The 21,458-nt window shown below is 38.7% G+C and overlaps 1 protein-coding gene across 1 annotated transcript; it reads left to right on the top strand.

Moving 5' to 3' along the window:
- The first annotated feature begins 7,143 nt into the window (after positions 1 to 7,143).
- LOC140239327 (succinate dehydrogenase [ubiquinone] iron-sulfur subunit, mitochondrial-like) lies at positions 7,144 to 19,844 on the top strand. Its single transcript, XM_072319199.1, has 9 exons — positions 7,144 to 7,264; positions 9,945 to 10,025; positions 12,292 to 12,350; positions 13,520 to 13,663; positions 14,344 to 14,422; positions 14,663 to 14,779; positions 15,611 to 15,712; positions 16,616 to 16,738; positions 17,430 to 19,844. The coding sequence occupies exons 1-9, from the start codon at positions 7,199 to 7,201 to the stop codon at positions 17,517 to 17,519; spliced, it is 861 nt and encodes a 286-aa protein (XP_072175300.1). The 5' UTR covers positions 7,144 to 7,198; the 3' UTR covers positions 17,520 to 19,844.
- The last annotated feature ends 1,614 nt before the right edge of the window (positions 19,845 to 21,458 follow it).

The raw sequence follows: 21,458 nt of genomic DNA, 5'->3' as shown, positions 1-21,458 counted from the left end.
GCATGAAAGTCTTCACAACACTAACTTAGCTCTATCTTCTTCTTTTTTCGGTTCGACAGATCAGAAAAATCCAGAGTTTAGCGAAGGGAGACTTCAACTCCCCCCCCCCCCCTTATCCCCATAACACCTCAATCTTCGGCGGAGGGGGATGCTATCTGCCAAGTTTGGTGAAAATTCGTCATAGAGTTTTCAAGAAGATGGAGAACATTTTGAAAATCCCCCTCCTCCCTCTCACCCCCATCTACCCCCGATCAGAGCACCCCTGGACCCGCCATAATCAAACGTGATATTTCTGTCATTGATGTCTTTATCGCATGAACTTTTTCGGTTCGACAGAAGTAAAAAAAAAAAAATAATAATAAAAAAAATAAATAAATAAATAAAAAAAAAATCAAGAGTATAGGGAAACTGAGGGTTCAACCCCCCTCCCCTTCGGCGGTGAGGGGGGGGGGGGGGGTCATTTTAACAAATTAAGATTGAATCACCATAAATATACTATCTGCCAAGTTTGATGAAAATCCGTCATAGATTTTACAAGACTATGCAGAAAATGTGGAAAATCCCCCTCCTCCCCCTCACACCCCTTATCAGGGCACTCCTGGACCAGTCATAATCAAACCTGAAATATTTTAGTAACTTTAGTATTTTCATATAACATAGTTCTATATTCTTCGGTTCAACAGAAGATTACAAATTCCAGAGTTTAGGGACCTGAAGCTTCAACTCTCCCCCCCCCCCCCCCCCCCCCGGCGGAGGGAGGGGGTGGGGCTCATTTTAACAATATTTAATAAAGATCATAATCACCGTAAAGATGCTATCTGCCAAGTTTGGTGAAAATCCTTCTTGAGATTTATCAAGAAGATGCTGTATAAATGTGGACAATCCCCCTCCTCTCCATCGCTTCCCCCTCCCCTCAAAATTGGGGCACCCCTGGATCCGCCATAATCAAACATGAGATTTCAGTCATTAATGTCTTCAAGGCACTAACTTTAAGGCACTTTATCTTTTTTGTTCGACAGAAGAAGATTTAAAAATCCAGAGTTAAGGGACTCTGAGACTTCAACCCATCCCCCCCCCCCTTCGACGGGGGGGGGGGGGTTATTTATACTTGGGGGCTAATTTCAACTTAAAGATCAGCCGTAATGAGGCTATCTGACAAGTTTGGTGAAAATATGTCGTTGACTTTTCAAGAAGATACTGAAAATGTAGAAAATCCCTCTCCTCCCCATCACCCCCCCCCCCCCCCACCCCGCGATCCGGGCACCCCTGAATCCGTCATAATCAAACATGCAATTTCAGTCATTAATGTCTTCATACCACTAGTTTAGGGACTCTGAGGCTTCAATTTGAAGCCTCCTCCCAACTTATGGCCGGTGCACTGCATCCCTGGATCTGCCATTAAACTTGAACTACTGTCATCAATGTCTTTATAGAACCAACCTAGCTCATTCTTATTTGGTTAGAGAATATAAGAATTTCGATAAAACCGTAGTTCTGGGAATTTGAGGCCCCCCTCCCCCTTTTTTCGGGAGGGGGGGGGGGGGTGGCTACTATAAACAAATCGAGATCCCATTGCCATAATCGTGCTACCTGCCACTTTTGTTGAAAATCTGTCAAGGATTTCATTAAAGTGTGGAAGTTCATGGGCAGTTTTGATATGGCGTTTATCTACTGTCTTTATATACACAATATCGCTAAAGTATATAATTTGCACATTTTCCGGCGAATTTTTGCACATTTCCCGGCGTCATGTTTGCACATTTCCCGTTGATGAAATTTGCACATTTCCTGGCAAGACGTTTACACATTAGCCTCTTAACCACTGGCTAAGAATAAAATTATTTTGTTTTGCATTTTTTGATCAGGAACGGCTGACATTCTTCCCTCATTATACACGTTAGAGACATTTACCTTATCGAGACCCGATCAATAAAATTGATCAACGAAATCTGGAAAACTTAAAAACGGATTCCAAAAATATGAAGACATGCAGAGATGAAAGTATACCACATGGCCTGCAAGGTAAAATAAGCTATACCTGAAGTCTTAGAAGCTTTCCTCATGACCCACTTATCATCAGAGTCGGCATGATTGGTCGCTGATGTAGCAGGTATGTTCTTATCTTTGACTGGGTGTTGATTTGTCAGGGATTTATGACATTGTGACTCTGAAATTTGGGTGAGGTGGAGCTGGATGGCCTGCCTTACCAGTATTGCATCGCCGTCCCGCGATTTTGGCTTGAGGTGCAATCTCTGACCTCTTCTCTCCATCCAACGAACACGCCGCAGTCTCTGAGTCGACATATTGAGGAACAGTTACTTTGTCACCCATTGCGGCGAAGGCCTGATTGCCAACTTGGGCGATTTCGACTTGGTGATCGGAGACCGGCCCGAGGGCAAGCCGTTCGTGTCGCAATGCCTTTCTTTTAGCTCGGCGATCTCTTTGCATGAGCTGATGTAGCGCCGAAACTTTTAGGGTGGGGGAGGATCTTTCATAAAACACAGATATTAATACGCAGCGGAAGAATTTTGTTGGGCAAGTATTGTTGTGTGTATGTGATATGTCTCGTACATACACCAACACTCAATAATAATACATTTCCCCACCTTTCGGTCTACTGGAAGGTTTCAAACATACGTATACAGCATGCAACAGGTAACATCAATATCACTCAGTCACAACTATACACATTCACACATAAGCACCAGATACTATCATTATCAGTAAAGGCGACTTTAATATAGTAACACTAAAAGCTATCAGTTTAAAGGAAATAGTACCCTTTAATCGTTGATTATAAAACACATTATGTACAATATTTACAAAACTTTATGCCAACGGCATTTCCAAACTCTTCACATTGGTTTATCTATGTGTGTATCTACACACCATAAATTAATCTTAATTCATATCTTATTCTATTTTGAGGGTTTCGTTATTATTGTGCTTCAACTAATTAGGTTTGTTGCAAGAGGGCCATCCTCCTCGTTGTTGGATTGGCTGAAAGCAGATGAAAGTTGAGAATCTTTCTAAAAAAATTGGAATCGCATCCTCTTCCTCCAAGAGGCAAAAGAAGAAAGAGCTAACTGAATTATTACCAATTATGGCAAATAAATCATGTAACTCATTTTAACACATTATAATTGCATAAAATCTAATTATCAAATCATCAATTCTTATCAATTAATCCAGTTAGTGTCATTTTGTAACATAGAACGCATGCAGAAGTAAATATGGTAAATGCACAATCTGTTCAGCAAAGCTTTCGAAATATACATTGCGAGCTTGATGTAGTATTGCTGCCACAGGTAGATAGCTCCAGTCTATCTGATCGTCCTGACAATACCACTTGATTTGATTTATCCAAAAAGTTATGAGACTTTCATTTTAAAGTCATGCAATTCCAGCATATTATTGTTGCATCACGCGCAGCATAACCAAGCTGAACAATAATGTACAAATGGCCATGTACATAATCTTGTGGTACTAGTATAATATACTAGTGGTAGTATATTCCAAATAATCTATTAAAATTGTTCACTCAATTTATCCATATGCATAGACATGTGGTAACTAAGTTGCGGTGGTTTACATCACCAAAATTCATCTAAAATCTTTTATATCCCTATGCAGAATAATCTAAACAGCATACGAATAATAATTCTTCAATTCGAATATCATAATGAGGCTGATTCAATATGATTTGCTTACCTGAAAGTATAGATGGAGTTGAGAAACTTTTCTAAAAAGGTTGGAATCGCATCCTCTTCCTCCAAGAGGCAAATTCAGAAAGAGGATGAGGAATGGCTTGGCTGATGCAAGATGGGGATGGCTGTACCATCTTGCTCGATAAATAGGGGTAATACTGTAACCTGATGGGTTATTGGTTGTTCAGGTAACGCAAACCAAGAACTCACTCGATCTCATATTGACATATAACATCATTCTTTATGCATTATCAATCATAGCAAAATGTATTTCCTGATTTCTTCATCATTAAAAATACTCAAATTGTATTGTTCTTCCGAACTTTTAACAAAAATGGAATATTCCAACTTCAGAGCTTAGTTCTCTCCCCTTTGTTTCTAGGAAACAGACAAAACAGTTTACTTGAGATGGAGAGAGAAAAGGGAAAGGGGCAGAGAGGGAGAGAGAGAAGGGGAGTGGTGCAGTGACTCACCATCCCATGGTCCAGTCTGGCATATATCATGTGTGCGTTGCCATGGGAACCGCACTGAGCACTCCAGTGTGCATGGTCCACTGTGGACTGACCATGACACGAGTGGCCAAAATGGAATGTCCATTCACTGCACAGTAGCTGACTTTCACTTTGGAGTTGGCACATTAATGCACATAGCTTTTGTATGGTTAAAGGTACAAACCATATCTTTAATGTTGCACCTAACTGGGGCTACACTGACATCATGCAAGTGTTATCTGACTATACAGTTCAGAATCACTCGACGGAAGCACAAATCGCAAGGTTTCAAGATAATCTGCACTATGAAAGAAAGAACCAATACCAAAAGTGTGTACTTTCAAGCACGGTAAATTATCAGTGAATGATGTTTGTTGTGCACTGTGTGCCAGGGAGATGGTATCCAGACAACGCGCGAGCCAATCAAAACAGCACATTCATGCGCACCTGCTTGCTGGGTCACAGGCGCAGGCGCAAAGCATTATTTCGTCATCAGCGCTATTCGTAGGTGCGCGCACCAAGTGCCAAGTTACATGCGCGCTGGAGTCTTGTCTGTAAAGAAGGCCCACTACTGTGTTAGCCACTTACACATCGCCTACAAATTTATGTTTCATGCACCTGTAAAAATTTAATGTCTGTGTGTTTTTGTCTTTGTATCTTTGTTTGTTTCTCTACTATATGATAATCAGTGTTCACGTTTACACTTGAATTTCCAATTTCCAATACATTTGTACCTTTCAAATGTCATTTTGCCTAAAATGTACATAATTCTCCGGCTTCTTTTTGATCTTGCCTATCATTTACTCTCAGTACTGATATTATGTATAGCAATGTTCTTATACCAAATGATATTGCTCTTGTTTTGATATTCTTTACAGTCACATCAATGTATTCAATTTTTGCCTTAAATTTCATACCTTAGGCTTGAAAACACTTTTGATATTTTTTTTCATATTCTTTCGATCATGCATGGGCTGCATTTATTTCGATGAACTTTGGAAAACAGCCATCAGTTTTTCTTAATATCAACTGTCTTACATACAATATTGTGAACGTGCATATCCAGCGAGACGGTTTATAGATTAGAAAAACCATGTAATATATGATTTGTTCCCGAATGCATATATAGCTCCATTTATTCTTTTGCAATGTTTTTAAACAATCTACATCTACTTCTTCCACCAGGGCCTTCGATATCTTTTTGAAAACCTTGTGGGTTGGTTTTTTTTATATATTTTTCTCCATGAAAGACTCCGTCCTTTATTTATTTTTTTTCTGTTTTTAATACTTAACGCTCGATTCCAAGAGATTACAAGCTTAATTCTATAATTTGCAAAATGTGGGAGAAAAAAACAAAATGCAATTATTGTGAAAGTCACCAGCGCCGTTTTTTCATGATATGTTTGACTGTTCATGTTCTTTGGAAGATAGTTAGTAATTTCACAATGTTTCAAAATGATAAACGCCTTTCTCTTAGCTCTATTCTGATATTAAATGATTTGCTTTTCCATTCCAATCTCTCAGCTGCATTAATATTTCCTCTCTCTCTCTCTTTGTCAGTCAAGCCGCCATACCTGCCTATATGTTATCTATCGCACTGCATTTTTTTTTTTTTTTTACTATTTCGAGCAGAGTATCCCTAATTGTAAATCACGCCAAATTCAAACATAGAACAGAATTCATTCACTTCTATTGTTGAACGAATTTATTTCAAATCATAATGTTCCCATATCAGTGACATCTGGAGGTTGAGTATCGAGATCTCGAGTTCAAGATTTATGTGTTGTGCGTTGTGTCAGTCCAAGTGGGCTTTATTTTCCTAGGTCTTGGCTTTACCAGACTTGAATGTCTTACAAATCTAGTGTCTTTCTTATCTGCGCTGACTGCTGAAAAGACGACTCCACAGTGAGCTGTGTTTTCCCCCCATATTTCTGACTTTAATTCCTCGTCGGAATCTGCCAAAACTCGCCAGCAAGAAGCTTTTCTTTCTCTTCTTGAAGAGCGGGCTATTATAAGAGAAGGGAATAGAAGAAAAGAGCGGGGAAATTGAGCATTAATACAAAGGCGGTTGACTCTTGTTTCAAGTGCCTGGCATGCTCAATAACAGCAAGAGATGATATCAGATTGATCAATATTAATTATCCAGTTTACATTATTTTGTTTCGTTCGGGCAAGTCAGCTTTGAAGGCATTCTTTTATCAAAACCACTGGCCAAGAATATTTTGTTTTGCATTTGATCAGGAACGGCTGACACTCTTCCCTCATTAAACACGTTAGAGACATTTACCTTATTGAGACCCGATCACTGAAATTGATCAACGAAATCTGGAAAACTTAAAAACGGATTCCAAAATCATGAAGACATGCAGAGAGATGAAAGTATACCGCATGGCCTGCAAAGTAAAATAAGCTATACCTGAAGTTTAGAAGCTTTCCTCATGACCCACTGATCATCAGAGTCGGCATGATTGGTCGCTGATGTAGCAGGTATGTTCTTATCATTGACTGGGTATTGATTTGTCAGGCCCATCGCAGTGTTTGATTCATTATTTTTTCTTCCATTTTTTGTATTGTATATTTCTATGTGTTTTTATCCGTGCACGAACATGTTGAACAACAGCCATTGGCTGAATCTTTGTTACATAAATGAAATGAAAGGTTGGATTTGGCTTTTCACAGCTTCTCCCAAAATCACAATCACAATCAGAACAGAGTTGAAGAGATTACATAACTTCAATTCAGTACGGATGTCACAACAGCTTCGGCGAGGTGCTAGCATAGACTCTTCCTCAGTCCCTCACATCAGATAGTAACATAAATAAGCTGAAAATATCATAAGAACTCCTGGTTATCACGCCTAACAGACTGTTACGTATCCTGAAATTAGCCGACAGAATTACGCATACGTACGTCCACCCACACATAACGCATAGATAAAAACCTCGCTGAATGTTCCGGTACAAGGTGCAAATTGTATAACTTTGTGACGAAGAAATCGAAATGGCGACAGCGTTGAGGAGTTCGCTTGCCCTTCTTCAAAGGCAAAATTTAGCGACATCTTGTCAAGTAAGTACTGTATTCGTTGAACTGTATCATAACCTGTGTTTGAGCTGATGCGATTGGTTTCAGCTTCGTGGTAAATTTTCACTTTGACTGTGTCATGTCTGTAGTCTACTAACTGCGACCAACTTATACAGCCAGCTAGTCCAGATACTGGACGATTTTTATCATCCGCAGTCCCCACACACTCGGCACCCACCCAATGCGCCCAACCGCTGATTGCGACACTCCACCAATTGGTACTCCCGAAAAAAATCAGGAGGGGTGAATTGTATAATACAGTGTACATACAGACACCATCAACGTACGTCCGTACACACGCGGGCACACTACGAATACAGTCCAGGAAGTGGACTAACAGCCAGCCAGCCCCAGCACGAAGTTCCCACAACAAGGAGCGCCCGGGCTTACAATGGTGCCTGGCCTTGGCTTGGCTAGCATCACTGCACTGTGTGTCTGTAAAGAAGGACTGATCATCGATCAGTGCCTTCAGTTTCTCAAAAGTCTTCATCGTCTTCTTGAAATCTGCTTCGTTTACTCCTCGAGTCATACCCTATTGTAATGTAGGCTAGTCCTGGCTTAAACAGAAAGATCTGTGTGTCCAGTAGCCCGACCAGACACTGTTACGCTATGCAGCCTCGAAGTGAGGAACCTCAACACAACTACAAAACTTAGGAACATGTATACTTTTCTCCTTTAAACAGAATACTTTACTCACGTTAAATGCATGTTTCTATTACAGAAGAATAGTTCGCCACACTGGGTCCATGGAGACCACTTGCGATAAGTCCGTGGAACAAATAAATGACACTTTCTGGCGCAATTCCTGACCGTCAGGCTTCGTCGTTGCAGGATTCAAAATGGCGCCTTGACTAATGCGCATGCGTGACCGGATGTGCTCCAGAGCGAGCACGTGTGCGTTGAAAGTGTCGAACAAACCTTGGCGTCTGCTACACAATAACCGTGGTATGGAGCTCAATGTTCCTCGTCCGACCAGACGCCAGCCGCCGCCAAGCCCAGTACAGTTTATAGCTCTATACTAGTAACCGTGCGTACGCTGCTTGAGTGTAGCAGCACGGTCGACAGCGCGACCTTTTGAAAGGGCATTCACATTACGTGACCACCCGATATCTAAACTTGGCCTGGCGTGAAAGATTGTGTACGGTGTGGACATGCTGGATATGATGATCAATTTCGGTAAGTTTCATTACGTACATTTGAATACTGATAGCATCAGATGTAGAGTAAATATTGAAGAGTATACTCGATGAGTTTGAGGTGAAAAAAATGATCGTAAGTATCAAAAGTCAAAGCTATCGTGATACGATTACGTCGCTCTCCTAGTGGTTGGTGGTCGCACTCATACAGCCCTGTCGCGACGTACCATGTACAGCGACTGGGCTGTGTATAGTTATGTGTCCAGTGACGTCCGGAGGAGTCTTATTTTTTTGATGTTATGACTCTCCTCTGCTCTGGAGGGGATCTGTGAAGCCAGACGCAGTCTCCGCAGAACATGATACATCCCCGGCGAGGACCAGATAAATTTACAGACTGATCTTTCGTTCAAGTCCTGGCTAATCTTGCAGATGAAAGTGGGTATGTGTGTAGCAGAGGAAGTAAGGTGCTGAGTTGAACGAAAGATTTGTCTATGTCGTCGGGGATGTATGTTCCGCAGAGACTGCATCTGGCATCACCGTTCACGGATGGTTTGGCGTATTATTGTCAGCTAGGTAAAAATGTCAGAGGTAGAAATGTCAGAAGTAAAAATTTTATTATTAGGTAAAAATGTCAGAAGTGAAAATGTCAGAGGTAAAAAAGTCAGAGGTAAAAATGTTAGAGGTAAAATTGTCAGGAGTAAAGGGTACTTTTGGTCTGTGCGCGACCACTGGCAGAGCATCACTACAGAGCCAGTATGATAACCTTCGGTCTGTATAGGAGGGGATCCGTGTGAGATACCAGGTAAAAATGACAGAGATGAAAATGTCAGAGGTAAAAATGTCAGAAGTAAAAATGTCAGAGGTGAAAATGTCAGAAGCAATTTTTTACCTCTGACATTTTTACCTCCGATATTTTTGCCTCCAACATTTTTACTTCTGACATTTTTACTACTGACATTTTTACCTCTGTAATTTTTCCCTGTACCTCACATGGATCCCCTCCTATACAGACCGAAGGTTATTATACTGGCTCTGTAGTGATGCTCTGCCAGTGGTCGCGCACAGACAAAATGTTACAATAAACCCAATTTCATACAGCGTTTTTACATTCAAACAAGTTTGACATGACATGACACATTATGCATCAATATTTGGGGTAACTTTCTCACATTGTTCAATCGAAATACAGTAACTAGGTTAGATTGCCGAAATTTGCATCCATATCGCAACATTGCTGTTCGCTAGCAGTAAGTCCCCATTTTGAATCCATTAGCCAGTCACATGCGAGGTACTTGTTTTAATAAAACTCGTAGAAATCTACCTCGCATGTGATTGGCTAACGGATTCATACGTTGAAGAGCTGTTACGTATATTGGATAATGCTGTAATGAAAGTAATCTCAAAGGCCACAAGTTTAATAAAAGTGTGGAGCTTTTCTCCAAATGTAGGGAAGTAGACCAAAAGCAGTCCAGTGGCATTGCCTGATTCAATGTGAAATGATGTGTCCCTACACTCTTCTTTCATTTCAGGTAGTGCGACTTGCACAGACTGCAGCCGCCCCTCACGATCAACAAGCTCAAAAGCTAAAGAAGTTCTCTATCTACAGATGGGTGAGTGATTTTGCTACATGTAAGCAGTCATACTATGTGTATAGAAGAAGGCTTGAACTTCATCCTTAGCAAAATGTGGTAGGGGATGTCTGCATACTCACATTTGCAGAGCATTGTTGTAATCAGTGATTCAGGAAAGTTGTGCTTCTAACAACCATATCCATCTACATGTACCTATAGTTACCTGATAAGAAGAGTTTGAATAGTTTTATTCAAATTTAAAAAAAAATGATGACAAGGAAAACTGATTGGGCAGCATGCATACATGCCCAACATGACCATAACATTAGTCTTTGTAATGTGAAATGAACAGTGATCAGGTATTTTGGTACCGGTACTTAAAAAAAAAAAAAAATGATGAATGGGTAGTAGTAGAAAATGTTTGTCTAATTGCCCTGCTAATATTTAAATGTGCAAAAGTTTCAACTGGCAGGTCAATTTTTGTAACATACATCTTGTGCATAATCAGAAAGAGATCAATATGCAGCTTCTAATCCTTCTAGGGTATGCCATTAATATTCATGTAAATCCCTTTATGAACACAAGTCTCCATTTCTCTAAAATTTTGTAAATCTCCTACGAAATAAAAACTTAGAATACAGATGTTTTTAAGAATTCTGTATCATTATGTATACAGTGCACTCCCATTATAGCAAACACGGTTATAACGAAATTCTGGTTACAACAAAGTATAAATTCAGACAGCAACATTATCCACTTCCTGTTTTTTATGCCTCCGCCATGAAGTGGTGCCGGAGGCATTATGTTTTCGGGTTGTCCGTCCGTCCGTCCGTCCGTCCGTCCGTCCCTCCGTCCGTCCGTCCCTCCGTCCGTCCGTCCTTCTGTCCGTCCGTAATGAATTTTGTGGACAAGGTAACTATCAAAACCTGTTGAGGTATCCTAATGAAACTTGGCATGTATGTGTATTAGGGGGTGAAGTTGTGCCTATCAACTTTTGGGTGCACATGCTCAAGGTCAAAGGTCAAAAGGTCAAGGTCAAATACATAAAATTTCACTATTTCCACCATATCTATTGAATGCCTGAAGATATTTTCTTGAAACTTAGTGTATACATGTATTACCCAATTAAGATTCTCTGGTGAAAGTTTGCGTCATGAGGTCAAAGGTCAAAGGTCAAAAGGTCAGGGTCAAATACATGAAATTTCACTATTTTCGCCATATCTATTGAATGCCTGAAGATATTTTCTTGAAACTTAGTGTATACATGTATTACCCAATTAAGATTTTCTGGTGAAAGTTTGGGTCATGAGGTCAAAGGTCAAAGGTCAAAAGGTCAAGTAAAAATATCAAAACTTCTTTTTTTTTCTCCGTGCCCTGGAAAATTGTTCAAGGTATCTTCATGGAACATAGTATATACATGTACTGACTGGAAGTGATTATCTAGAGAATGTAGGGTTCATGGGGTCAAAGGTCAGGGGTCAAAGGTCAAGTGCAACACTTCAAAATTTTGCCTCATATTTATGCAATGCCAGCAGGGTTATTATTTTTTTACACTTGGTGTATGCATGTGTAACCTAATAGAAATTCTCTGGAAAGTTTTTTTCTTCTTCTTTTTTTGCCTCAAAGGTCAAAAGGTCAAAGATTAAGTGAAAGTGCTGAACTAACTTTTTCCTCCATATCTCGAAGTGGCTCAAGTTATCTTGAAACTTAGTACATATTATGCATGTTCTACCTGAAAGTGATTATCTTATGAATTTTAGGGTCAAGGGCCAGATGAAAATGGTAACAATTTACTATTCAATTCAGAAATTGCACTTTTTCTCCACACCTGTACCTTGAAAATTACTCAATGCCTAAATGTATGAATGGGTCAAAGTCAAGTTAAAGTCCTTAAATCCCTAGATACATGCTTTCCTATTCATCCAATTAAACCTAGGTCAAGGAAGGTGAACATTCAACACATTTGTGACAAACTTGTCATTTCAATATTTTGCCAATTTTGTGAAAATGTAATCACTCATTGTCCACATGTACTATCTAGACCTATTGGGAAAATCATGCATTATGGCGGAGGCATACTAGTCGCCAAAGCGACATTTCTAGTTTTTTTCTGTTTATTTTGTATTGGTTCGGTTATAACAAAATTTCGATAAAACAAAAGAAAACTGCCTGTCCTAAGGACTTCGTTATAATGGGAGTCCACTGTAGACAAATAAAATTTTATCACTAGTGTACACACATGCACAAATAATCAGAGATTTTATCACACCGAAAGTTCTGTGCTTTATGTTTCTGTTTCATGCAGGACCCAGATAAGGATGGAGACAAGCCACACATGCAAACATATGACGTTGACCTCAACACGTAAGTATATACATGTTATTATCGACCCCTGTATTTCTATACTTACGTAGAATGAAGCATGAATTGTACTAGTATTTTGTGATACCCAGATATGAAAAATCAGGAAGAAAACAGAATGACGTGAGTTAAGAGTTGCAGATGAAAAAAAGAAAAGAAAGGAAGGTATCAACAAGTGTATCTGTAGGCAATTGGAGTGGAAAATTCCTTCAGAAGATAGGAAAGATGTTTAGATCTGTGTATGTGAATATCATTAGCCATGATATTTAGTGTGCAGAAGACAATGTGATATGAGATCATTTTAATATTGGAATTTGGAGTGCTATAAAAAATGTCTTACTTCTTATCTGAATATGGCCTTGTGTACCTGTTGGGTGAACCTTGAACATTGTTTTGCATTTAAAGAAGCATTTATGCAGCAACTGTAATTTATGTTAAACTTGACATAGGACTACTCCTGAGGAGCGGTTTTATGAAGAGCCATAAATTAGAGTAAATCCTTTAATCTTTGTTATATTTTCATATTGTATTACTTTGTTTGTATGAACTTAATTTATGTCAATAGTGCAACACTGCGCCCTTTAATCGTAAATGGGAGACTTGTTTGATAGCCTGGCAGAGTCAATGTTAAAAGCTGCCCGTGTATGTGGCACAAGTTTTCCCTTATCTCCTTGTAATTTTAACACAATGCTATTGGGGTCAAAGTGCAACTTCATCTGATTGCTGACATGATGTTATGATTTGACATACTGCTTTAGAAATAGAATTATAAACTTAAGATTATGAGTGGGTCTTTGAAATTTAGCTTTTAAACCTTTGTACAATATGAGACCATAATGTCAGGTGAAATTCATACAATTCTGGGCAGACAGGAGACCTTTCATGTCATCTATCTTTGAACGTAGAGTATGAACAATTTAAAAGCATCAGCAGTGCTAGTCAAATATCAAGTAAGATTGCAACCAAGCCCAGATTTTATGAATAGCGGACCCGAACTTCACATGTCTCCATTGAATCATCTGCAGCAGAATGAAATGTACATACACTATGGTGCTGTGTCTCCTGTACTAGTATGTGCAAGCTTCTAGTACACAGAGAGAGAATTAGCACACACATATAGATTAAATTGTCATTGGTTCTGTTCTGTTTTCTTTCCCCAATCCATGCTGTAGTTGCGGCCCCATGGTCCTCGATGCTCTCATCAAGATCAAGAATGAGATTGACCCCACCCTGACCTTTAGAAGGTCGTGTCGCGAGGGCATCTGTGGTTCCTGTGCAATGAACATCAATGGCACCAACACCCTTGCATGTATCAGGTGTGTAGCTTGCTTCTTAAAATTACTGTAGACAGGACAGTGAAAGATGGGGTTATTGTTATTATTCTTTTCATATTTTACTTTGTATATCTCACAGGACAGGAGCTCTACTACAAATATGTAACTACTGCCACACAAAGACCAAAGTGGCACCAAAATTAAATAATTGTCTTTCTTGTGTATTTGCATTAAGTATTTTTCTAATTGATAATCAAAATAAGTGCTCTTTCTTGCTGCTAGTTCAATGAGTCCATATCAGAAATTGATTTGTGATTGAGTCAGTGTCAGGTACAGTTATAGAAGACACAGGAGGTATTAGTTTTGAATAAAGAGAGAAGGTATATAAATGTCAGCAGAATTCCAAGTTGAATGAAAAATTGAAAGTCCGTGGTTGCATGTTGGAACTGCATGCATCGACATGTTGTTAATGCTACATATTTTCCTTCGTAATTTCCCCAAATTTTCCTTTCTTTGCCAAAGTTTGCCAGAGAATCAATTCTTTTTCCTTTGTGGGCATCAATGCTATGAAATGTCCAAAAGAAATGAAATTGTTCCTGAAAAATTATCCAAGAATTTTGGAAATTGTTAAAGTTTCAGACAGGTCACAGAAATTTGCAAAGCATTGTTTTTGTAAAATATGCCTCTCTATTCCTTTACCTCTGCATTTTTCCTGTTCACAGCCGAATTGACCGTGGTTCCAGTAAGGCCACCAAAATCTACCCACTTCCACACATGTATGTCATCAAGGATCTTGTACCAGTGAGTAAGAATCAAGCAATCCAACTTAAATGATTAGATGCTTTCTGTTCTATAGTGCGTTGTAATCAATGTCATACTTTCCATCAACTTAGTTGAATACACTGTTATTAATTGCTACCAGAGCCATAGGGACACCACTATGCCCTCATAATTTCAAATAAACCACAGATTTAATCTAATACTGATATTATAGAGGGCCTTTTACGTTCAGTTCTCTGTCTATTTGCCTCCATCCCTTAGGACATGAACAACTTCTATGCCCAATATAAGTCCATTGAGCCCTACCTGCAGAGGAAGGAGGACATCAAGTATGGTGAGCAGCAGTTCCTGCAGTCTGTGGAGGACAGAGCCAAGCTGGTAAGTCATCATCTTGCTTTCTTTCTCTCATCTTCCCTCTTCTCTTTCACACAGTCACCTGTGGGTTGTTGTTGGTTTTTTTTAATACCCTGTACATCTCACAATTAGGGGTCTTCCTGCATTGTTTCTTTGCCTTAAAGAAACAAAACAAAAAGAAGAAGAGTGAAGTGTATGTGTTATGTTGATAAAGGAAAATACAATGTGAATATAAATTGACTTAAATAGATTGTTGTGTGTATTTTATAAGCAAGCTCTCTTTGTTCACCTTGACCTCATTAACTGTCTGTAAGAACCATTCAGGAATGTCCTCTTAAAACCAATATCTGCCGCAAACCTGATGTGGATGTGCAAATTCATTTAATCTCATTTTGTAATCGGTATTAGTGGTATTCTGACACTTTTCCAGTACACACCGCATTCAGGTTGAAAATATTCTTTATCTTGCAGTTACTTATTACATAATCTCATATTCAAGAAGAAAGTTTTTATGATTTTGTTTTGATCACAAGCTGACTGAGCTTGCCCTGCGTTTCTTTAATACTATCTGAATAGGAAGGGTGCTAATGAGGATAAAACCAGAAGCTATGCTAGATATTGTTTGCTGCATTATTGTTTGTCAAATGTGATCAGTTGTCAAGTAGTAAATTTTTATCAGTAATATGCTCATACGCATGGAAATTTACATCTGGTTTTGTAAAGAGATACTGCAATTTGATATGTTATGTATCATCTTAGACTGTTGATTGTGCCTTGTGGTCACTGGAAGGTGAAAAATTTGATTTCAGCAAAAAAGTAATGTAATTTTATTTTGTATTGAATCTGTCCATGCAGGATGGTCTGTATGAATGCATTCTGTGTGCCTGCTGTAGTACCTCATGTCCCAGCTACTGGTGGAATGGAGACAAGTATCTTGGGCCAGCAGTTCTCATGCAGGTAGGGAGCCAGTCTGTGAATGATTGAAATGGCCAGGGGCAAGCACCCTTGACCTTTGATCCCTGACCCTGAAATTGTGATTCAATTACCTGTTGTTTGCTGCTCTTGTGCTCCCCATTGTGACTCTTTTAGTGTTTATGAGTTAGACCTGTGATTGAATTGATATGTTGGATGTGATTATTTTGTCATTTTGTGTGTATTCCTGTGCATAAGGCAGTTTGTCTTATTGAAGAGGACATGACTAATCAGAGTATGGTAAAACAGTCATAAGTCAATGATACTCTTAAGATGTGCTTTAAAATCTCTGCAATCTGATTGGTCAATTATCGTACACAGATTTTTACTGATCCACACTGAGCCATTCGTCTGGTAAAATCCAAATGCATGGCCATGCGCCTGTTTAAATCCAAATTCATGGCTGTAGCCACCTATAGTAACGTAGGTGTACCGGACACATTGGGAAAAAGGTTGAATTTCTTGAATTTTTGGGCCCATTTTATAAAACAAATGATGCATAGGCCTTTTTCATGGATCAGTGAGAACTGGATGCTCTCGTTTAACTTTGGAAACAGTTTAAAACCCACTCACTGTGCTTGTGAGTTTTAACAGTTCCAAAGTGAAACTCACGCATCCAGGGCCCTGTTTCATAAAGCTGTTCGTAAAGTTACGAACAACTTACGAGCGACTGGTGATCAGTTCTGATGTGCTACACTTAAAAGAATTTCCATAATTCAGCACAAGAACTGATCACCAGTCGCTCGTAAGTTGTTCGTAACTTTACGAACAGCTTTATGAAACACCCCCCAGGTCTCACCGATCCACTCTGTCCTGTGCATCGTTTGTATAATATCCTGGAACTAGCCTTTCCTCCAGACTGATTCATACCTGATATCATGTCTCCAGGCTTACCGATGGATGATTGACAGCCGAGACCAGCTACAGGTGGAGAGGCTGGCCAAGCTCCAGGACAAGTTCTCTGTCTACCGCTGCCACACCATTATGAATTGCACCAAGACATGTCCCAAGGTAGGTGTGGAAAGTGGAGAAATCCACTCCATTTGATGTTCATGCGAGAAGTACACATTCCCTCAACCAAGTTATGTTAAGGGTGATACTCTTGCCTCTGCCTTGAGAAAGATGTAAAGTCGAGTGCTTTCGTGATGCTGGAATAAACCAGTGTTTGAGGAATTTGCCTTACATATTTGTATCATCTGTCCACTTTAGTGATGTCGCAAATTGTTGTCGCCTTCTTATCCAGTGATGGTGGCACATATATTTCATCACAATTTTACAAATTCATAGTTTATGAATGGACTGTCTGACTTTGCTCAGACTTCACTCATGTGTTCTACTGATATTTATTAATTCATGAACTCCAAATATAAGTCTTTGCTCAATTTTCCTTTAAAATGGGCGATGTGATTTTGTAAATATGCATTTTGTAAGTAAAAGTTTGTGGGGCCCATATTTGTTTTATAATGAGAAACAAACTAATGGAATCACAGTAAAATCCTCATAACAACTTGCTAGTTGAAAATGAGATGAACAATATTGGCCTAGTATCATTGCTTTGAAAGGTGTAGTGAGTGGTCGATTTGTTTTGCTTTCCAGGTTATAGTCACAACTTTGTTGTGTTGTTTTTTACTTTTGTTGATTTGTTTTATCTCTATGACTTTATGTCACTCACCGGTACTTTGAATTCATTTTTTGTTTCCAGGGCCTCAATCCTGGACGAGCCATTGGTGAAATTAAGAAGCTTCTATCTGGCTTCAGCTCTGCAGATCTCAAGGCAGCAGCAGCATCATAAAATGCAACAAAGGAAACATACCCTGCAGGATTCTGTATGGATGGGACTGAGTTGTAGGTGGAATATTTTTCTTGTATAGACTCCATGACTATCTGTGCCAGACAGGCACTGGATGTCTCTAGCAACCCCTGTACCATGTTTGGGCCAAAACCAAACAGATTAAGTGTCCACATCATTGTGTACATTGTGTGAAATGTATTTAACCCAGGATTTCACTGTGACAGTGTTTTGATTGTGGCTGTCTTGCTAGGAAGGCCAATAATGCAAACTCTGACATCCTGTGAAGTTTTACCATTGTCCTGTGTTTTTTTTTTTTTATTAATTTTTAATCGTCTTGCAAAGATATCTTTGCAAATATTTGTGTGTTGAGGATCCATCTGATGTAGCATTCTACAGTACATACCGATTGTAAAGTCACCAAGCCATATCATGCTTCAGAGGACATAGCATCAGAGAGATCAAACAATATCTGTAGAAAGATCAAGGAGTTAGTGTCACCATCTTTATCAGCTACTGTTTTGATCATCTTTGAATTATACTCTTGTGAGCCAAGTCGAGAATGACAGATGAGAATGGAACTCTAGAAGAGCTCTACTGACTTAAAAAAAAACACAAAAAAAAACATTGACTGTTATATTTGTAAATCGGAGTGATGTATTTAGTGAAATGCCTCAGCTATAGGGAAATAGACTGTAATTACTGTTTTAGATTTCCAGACCTTTACGAAATTGAGACGTGAAGATTCGATTGGGAATTCACTGAACCAATTATTATGTATTTTCATCTGAGATGCACACTAAAAATGCAGTGCTGAAGTGTTAGATGTTGCTATGGGGTAGTGACAGTGATGGTTACAGATATGCGCAGTGTGTGAGAATGAGATGATTCTGGGAAGAGTCTGTATGGGTGCTTTCGTGTGGCACGGTTCTTCTAGCCCCTCCGCCAGAACAGTTCCCTTGCTGTGAAATTATCCCTCGAGTGGGTCAGAACTAATGGACTTTTGATAGCTTCGTGTTACAGATTAGGTAGAGATAGCAGAGTATACTGCTGTCTTAATAGCAAGGAGTCAGATTCAAACCAGGTAACCACAGGGCTTACATGAGAAACAAAAGCTACCAATATTAAACCAGTGTTGTTTGAGGAGAGACCCAACAGTTGTAGCTTCAGGTATTTTTGACTGCAATATGTGTGAAATCATAACCCTTTTCTCCAGAATACCCATGACACATTTGCCTGCCTTTGTGTATTGCAGATAAATAATTTGGCATTTCTCCCACATTACTTTTTGTAACACACTAAGAGCAGTGTGTGCACTTTTGGCATTGTATCAACTAACAAAAGTGAATGCATAGAGAACATCTTACTGAAGGTGATGTAAGTGAGAGAACTTTTGGAAGGCAGATGCATGTATATCGTATTTTCTTTTTAATACATATTTTAACAAATTTTGTCATTGTTTAAAAAGTTTATTTTATTTTCACAAATATACTGTGGTCATGGACTTTCTGTACCGAACCTTCTCTTTCCATATAAACTCTGCCTGAATATGGCAGGTTGTGCCCAATAGCAAGCATCAAATTTAAGCCTTATCTGCCTGTAGATGTGGCAGAGAGAAGGGAAAATGTACCTCAAAATTCATCTTCATTTTGTCTGAACGCTCTGGCATCTTTTGTCAAAGACAGAGACCATTTTAGTCTGCTTCATTTATGCAATTTTCATTACATATCAAGTTGAATTTGTGTAAAAAAAAAATAGCATCATGTACTCAGTTTGGTTAAGCTTGCCTTCAAGCATCCATCAAAAAATGAATGGATGATATGCAGTTTAGAGATACTGCCATGAAAGTATGGTATTTTGCCTTCCCGTGTCGTGCTTGTATCCTATGTGTTATAATTTCTTCCTGAGATTTGTGAAATTGAGGGGAGATTTTTTTTTTCTGTCCTGCATTATCAATTATTCTCTGTGCATTATAAGGTAATCAATATGCATGGCCAGCTTGTTGTGTGTTAGAGTAACTGCACAGTACGTATTCATACACTTTGATAGAATTGAGAAATTATACTACTGGTAGTGGACTTTTAATTCAGACCTACCTCAAGTTAATTTTGAAAGACTAAAGGAGGTCAGTAGCTTATCAGGAAACTTGTATGAAAAATTGGTTCTTCTGTCATATCATTGTATACATTTTCGCTTCTTTTTTTTTTAAATCACCAACCTCTTTTATCCTAGAGTCAATTGCACAAACTGATTGTCGTGCTAGACCAAGTAACATGTGAGAGATGGAGTGATAATAGACCTATGAAATAAATAACTCTTTAAAAACAATCAACAAGCAGTTGTGTATTATCTTTAGGAGAAATAGAAGAAGACAAGGTGACTGAGAATTCAATGAGCACCCAATGCAAAGTCTGTGATGATGTTGAAGTGTTTGTGGTGATTGTATTTGTAACTCTGCCGTCCTCAGGACAAGTTATTCTTAATTATACAGTCAACCTTGCTGAAGTTGACCTTACATAAGTCAAATAATCACCTCATTCAAAGGTCTTTTCAAGTCCACTTTACTTTCGATTGAATTTGATCTCTCATAAGTTGAATTTTCTCTAAATCTAAGCTATTTCTTTAGTCCAAATAGATTCAACTTTATAGGAAGGGTTGACTGCACATTGAGTGAATGCAGCGATATCAGTAGAACACATGAGTGAAAGTTTGAGGAAATTGGATAATCCAGTTGAAAAGTTAAAGGACAAGTTCACCTTCATTAACGTAAGGATTGAGAGAATGTAGCAATATTAGTAGAACACATCATTGAAAGTATGAGGAAAATCGGACCATCCGTTCAAGAGTTATGCATTTTTGAAGTTTTTGTGCAGTTGCCGCTGGATGAGAAGACCTCTGCAGTGTATGATGTCACATGCGTACAACAATATAAGGAAAATATAAAGAGAATTTCACAAAATGTCATCTTTTGAAAAAAGTACACATTCCCTTGACTCGTTACTGACATATGTTCTTGGTAATATTATTCCCATTGCCTTTAGAAAGAGGCAAGTCAAGAGCTCTTTTATTATGCGAAAAAAAGTGAAAATACATGTATGTTAAATTTTCTTTACATTTTCTTTATACTGTTATACTCATATGACATCACGAGCCTTAGTAGTCTCCTCATCCAGCGGTTCCAACACAAAAATTTAAAAATTCATAACTTTTGCATCGATTGTCCAATTTTCCTCAAACTTTCACTAATGTGTTCTACTAATATTGCTACATTCTCTCAATTCTTATGTTTATGAAGGTGAACTTATCCTTTAACATTTAAAGTTTCTGTGCAGTCACTGCTTAATGAAAAGACTACTACACTGTACTAAGTTGTCGCTAGGAAGCCATATATTAAAGGGATGGTATACCGGTAGTCTTAATTGAGATGGGGCTTCAGGTTTCCAACTTTTTTAGTGTGAGATTATGAGAAACCTCTCATGTAATGCGAAAGATCATACAATTCTAAGAGGAATTCAAGGTTTATTCAATGAAAATTAGTTTTGAAATGGCCGATATATCCAAAAGATCGGACCCACCTTTTATTAGCAACTCTTTGTTTTACTTTGTTTTTAGATATCTCAGCAATTTCAAAACCGATTTTCATCACATAAACTTTAAATTCCTCCTATGCTCTGTAATACATGTACATCCAGAGTTCATGAGTGGTTTCTATTATCTCACAAAAAAAAAAAAAGGTCAAAATCTGAATCCCCCATCTCAACCATTCCTTTAACAAATGTCAATATATCACAGTATCTGGGGGCTCCTGGCACATGAAGGACCATGCTCCCATTGCTTTTCCAAACCAGCAGCATCGCCTCCATTAACTAAATGTGATAGGATTCACTGCTGATCATGTTAAAATCACCACATCAAATGCTGATCAATATAGTTGTAGCCATG

The sequence above is a fragment of the Diadema setosum genome, chromosome 15 (genome assembly GCF_964275005.1).
Source record: "Diadema setosum chromosome 15, eeDiaSeto1, whole genome shotgun sequence".
Lineage (NCBI taxonomy): Eukaryota > Metazoa > Echinodermata > Echinoidea > Diadematoida > Diadematidae > Diadema > Diadema setosum.
Note: the sequence above shows the minus strand (reverse complement) of the source record. Positions and strands in the feature narration are given on the sequence as shown.